This window comes from Chinchilla lanigera, unplaced genomic scaffold (assembly GCF_000276665.1).
Source record: "Chinchilla lanigera isolate Chin_1 unplaced genomic scaffold, ChiLan1.0 scaffold00057, whole genome shotgun sequence".
NCBI lineage: Eukaryota > Metazoa > Chordata > Mammalia > Rodentia > Chinchillidae > Chinchilla > Chinchilla lanigera.
Window position 1 is genome coordinate 2,505,481 of NW_004955458.1, and position 3,745 is coordinate 2,509,225.

Consider the following 3,745-nt stretch of genomic DNA (forward strand, 5'->3'; position numbering starts at 1 on the left):
CTGGATCCCCGCCTCAAGACACCAATGTATTTCTTCCTCCGAAATTTCTCTTTCTTAGAAATCTCCTTCACAACAGTCTGCATTCCACGGTACTTGATGAGCATTCTCACTGGAAACAAAATCATTTCCTACAGTGGTTGTGCAACTCAATTATTCTTTTTCTTCCTGTTAGGAGTTACAGAGTTTTACCTCCTGGCTGCCATGTCTTATGACCGCTACGTTGCCATCTGCAAACCACTGCATTACCCAACCATTATGAACACCAAAGTCTGCTACCAGCTCGTGCTCGGCTCCTGGACAACTGGATTACTGGTCATCTTTCCCCCTTTGCTCTTGGGACTCAAGCTGGAATTCTGTGCTTCCAAAGTGATTGATCATTTCGTATGTGACACTGCTCCAGTCCTTCAGATCTCATGCACAGATACACATTTCATAGAATTGATGGCTTTTATTTTAGCTGTGATGACGCTTGTTATCACATTGTTATTGGTGGTCCTCTCCTACACGTTCATCGTCAAAACCATTCTAAGATTCCCATCTGTTCAGCAACGAAGAAAGGCCTTTTCCACTTGTTCCTCTCACATGGTTGTCGTCTCCATTACTTATGGGAGCTGTATCTTTATGTATATGAAGCCATCAGCAAAGGAGAGGGTGACACTAACTAAAGGAGTAGCTGTGCTCAACACTTCTGTTGCCCCTTTACTCAACCCTTTCATTTACACCCTGAGGAACCAACAGGTGAAAGAAGCTCTCAAGCACATGCTTCAAAGATTTTATTTTTGTCAAAAGAGTGAGACAAAATTTAGACATTCATAATATGCTATTGCATTACTAATGATAAAATTGAACACAATCTTCTATTCCATTAGTTTTTTGGATACCACTTCTATGCTTTAGTTTTTATACCGCAGTAGATTCATTAAGTCTTTTTCAACTCTTTGTGCTCATCTTTCTGAGATTTTCTTAACATCTAGAAGAAAATTAATTTTTTCAATATACAACAGCAAATGAAGTGCCACCTTCTCATAAATCACAGCACTGGATGTTTTTAACTTTGCTAGATAAACTTAGATTACTACTTTGTTATATGTGTTAATGGCTTAGCATGGTATCTCAATTATTTTTGCAATGTTAAAATTATCAGAGACAAACACAGGACATCCTATTCATTGTAAAATATAATTGATATTTTGGTAGAATATAAGTAGAACATGTTGATAATTTGAAAAGTAAAAGTAGCCCTCCCAGAGCAATGATCATTTTTGATGAACTTTTTAAAAAAACTACTAGATTCTAGGGTGCCATGATGACAGGAATAACAGATACAAAGAAGAATATTCTACAGAAAGATTTTTCATGTGAATTATAATAGTTAATAATAAATTATTCATCAGTATAAGCAGCTCTCACATTGGGTACAAATAGTTCAAACACCAGGTTTGGTTCTAATTAGGATATTGCCTTATTTACTCTGAATCCTAGAAGTTATACTGATTACTCAAAAATTGAATGTATAATTTATATCTGCATTTGCGGAAAGTTTGTATCTTTAAAATAACTTGTGTACTAAATTTCCCTAATTCTACTTGTGTCAGTTTTCACCATATTAATTATGTGTGTTTTCCACCCAATAGCAATTAATTATTTTAAGCAATGCATTAGACAAGTATGCACTCTTGCGTACCTATACTGCTAGGGAACATCACACCAAATTTTTGATTTTGCTTCTACATAGTCATTCCTCTGCTGCGACCCTACCTCTATTTGTCATTGAATCCGAGCATCCACTGAAGATCTTTTGGTCACTATAGATTAGTCTTCCCTGTTCAGAAATTTCATCTAGAAGACGCCTCAAAGTTTGAACTTTGTGTCCAGTTTCTTTTCCTCAATACATATGTTTTCCATAGTTTGTTTCTAAGACTACTATATTTAACAGCATTTCTGATCTTTTTTTGTTATAGCCAGATTGATCTCCCTTAGTACAATACTTGACTGTTTTCTCTTCCTGAAATCTCTTCACAAGTCTGAATCAGTTACTTTCATCTGTGTGTAAGGTGAGTTCATCAAAAATCTCAACACCTGAATCCATGGAATATTCTACACTGTTCTGTTGAAATCAACTTTCTTTCAAAGGTAAATTAATTGGGAAGAGTCATCCCTTATATCTTATGGATTCTAATCCTCAGTTCCCATTTTCCAGGCAAAGGCCTTCAGAAATTGTCCCTAGAGGAAAAGCAGAATGATTCCACATCCTCTTGCTCCCTTTAGGGGCCCACCTGAGCTGAATCTCAATTCACTCAGACTACTTGCTTTTGAATGCAGCAGGATGCAAGTATCAGTCTGCTTTTGAAGACCTGGGGAGCTAACATTTGCATATTGTTGCTGACAGAATTGAGGAAACAAGGAACTCTTCATATTTGTCCCCTAAAGAGGTGTTTATAGAACATTTCGTTAGGAAATGGCAGGTAACTTCAGAAACTTCCAAGAGGATACTGACCATTATTCTTTACAGGAAATAGATAGCTCTTAAACATTTAGTTGAATGCTTTCTACTGGGCCCGGGATATACCTCAGCAGCAGGGCATGGTACTGCCTGGCAAGCACAAGGTCCTGTTTTTGATTCTCAGTTCAAACAAACAAACAAAAAAACAAACAAAACAAAGAAAGAAAGCTTACTATGGATGTCACATTAAGTCACCAGCCTGACTACAAAGACATCTGGAAATCATTAGGCTTTCACTATTCTTTGAACTTATAAAATTTGTGAAGTTCCCTCATTGACTAACAGTATTCAGAATCATACTCAAAAGGGACACTGGGAAATAACTTGCCAGTATGTCCTTACTCTAAAAGAATGTCTAGCATAATGTTGACTTGGCAATAAAGGATTCAATGTGGTCTCTGCAAATAAGCAAAGCCAATGTCTCAGAAGTTGTCTATCACTTCTTCTATTTTCTTTTATTCTGAGTGATACCAGTGTCGGATATAGATCTGAAAGGAGAAGATACACTTTGTATCATTTTGTTCAATTTCCACTCATTGTATAAGATTATTTGAATATCCTGGCCATTACAAATGCTTAAGTCTATAAGTGCATTCATATTACTTCAGATTCTTTGGTAACCTAGTTGGAAATCATTGACAGGGTGCATTAGACACTTTCTGCTGAAGGGAACTGTTAGAAAAAAGATTACCATGCATAAAAATCATATTATAAAGCAAGTTAATGTTGGTGGAATAAATATGTTTAGATTTTAAAATCTGTGTTTATATATGTTTCAGGGAGAACAAGCTCTCTCCTCAAAATTCTAGTAAAAATTCTTTTCATTCAGCAAATGTGACTTAGAGATGAAATCTAATTACTCTGTTCATTTACTTTCTCAACAAGTGGAGTTTGAAGGTCTTATAACAGCTATGGAAGTGTATATAACTGACACAGACCTGGCCATTAAATATATATAATATCCTGACTAGAGAGTGAGGTCTTAAAAATTTCACCAAATATGGTTAAATTAGGATCCTAAAATATGTAATAGAGTATCCTAATTATTTAGAGTTCCAGCGATATTTTCCTTTTTAAATGCTTTCTGTTTGCTTTATAAGTATAATAACACAGAAGTAGAAAAAATCTTTTAACTATAAGGAATGCAAATTTAAATTACTAGAAAGTTAAAGATCCTCTCCAGTCCATTAGGGCTTTGTTACATCCATCTGAACTTGGGACTCTAGGTAAATGTTCTGTGTT

The 3,745-nt window shown here is 35.5% G+C and overlaps 1 protein-coding gene across 1 annotated transcript in view; it reads left to right on the top strand.

Annotated features, from left to right (window-relative positions):
- Window positions 1-816, top strand: part of LOC102016982 (olfactory receptor 6C6-like) — a 5,527-nt gene extending 4,711 nt beyond the window's left edge. The window contains exon 3 of the mRNA XM_013520798.1: window positions 2-816. Coding sequence (XP_013376252.1) covers window positions 2-816 — 815 coding nt within the window. The remainder of the gene's footprint in view (window position 1) is intronic.
- Window positions 817-3,745: the final 2,929 nt, after the last annotated feature.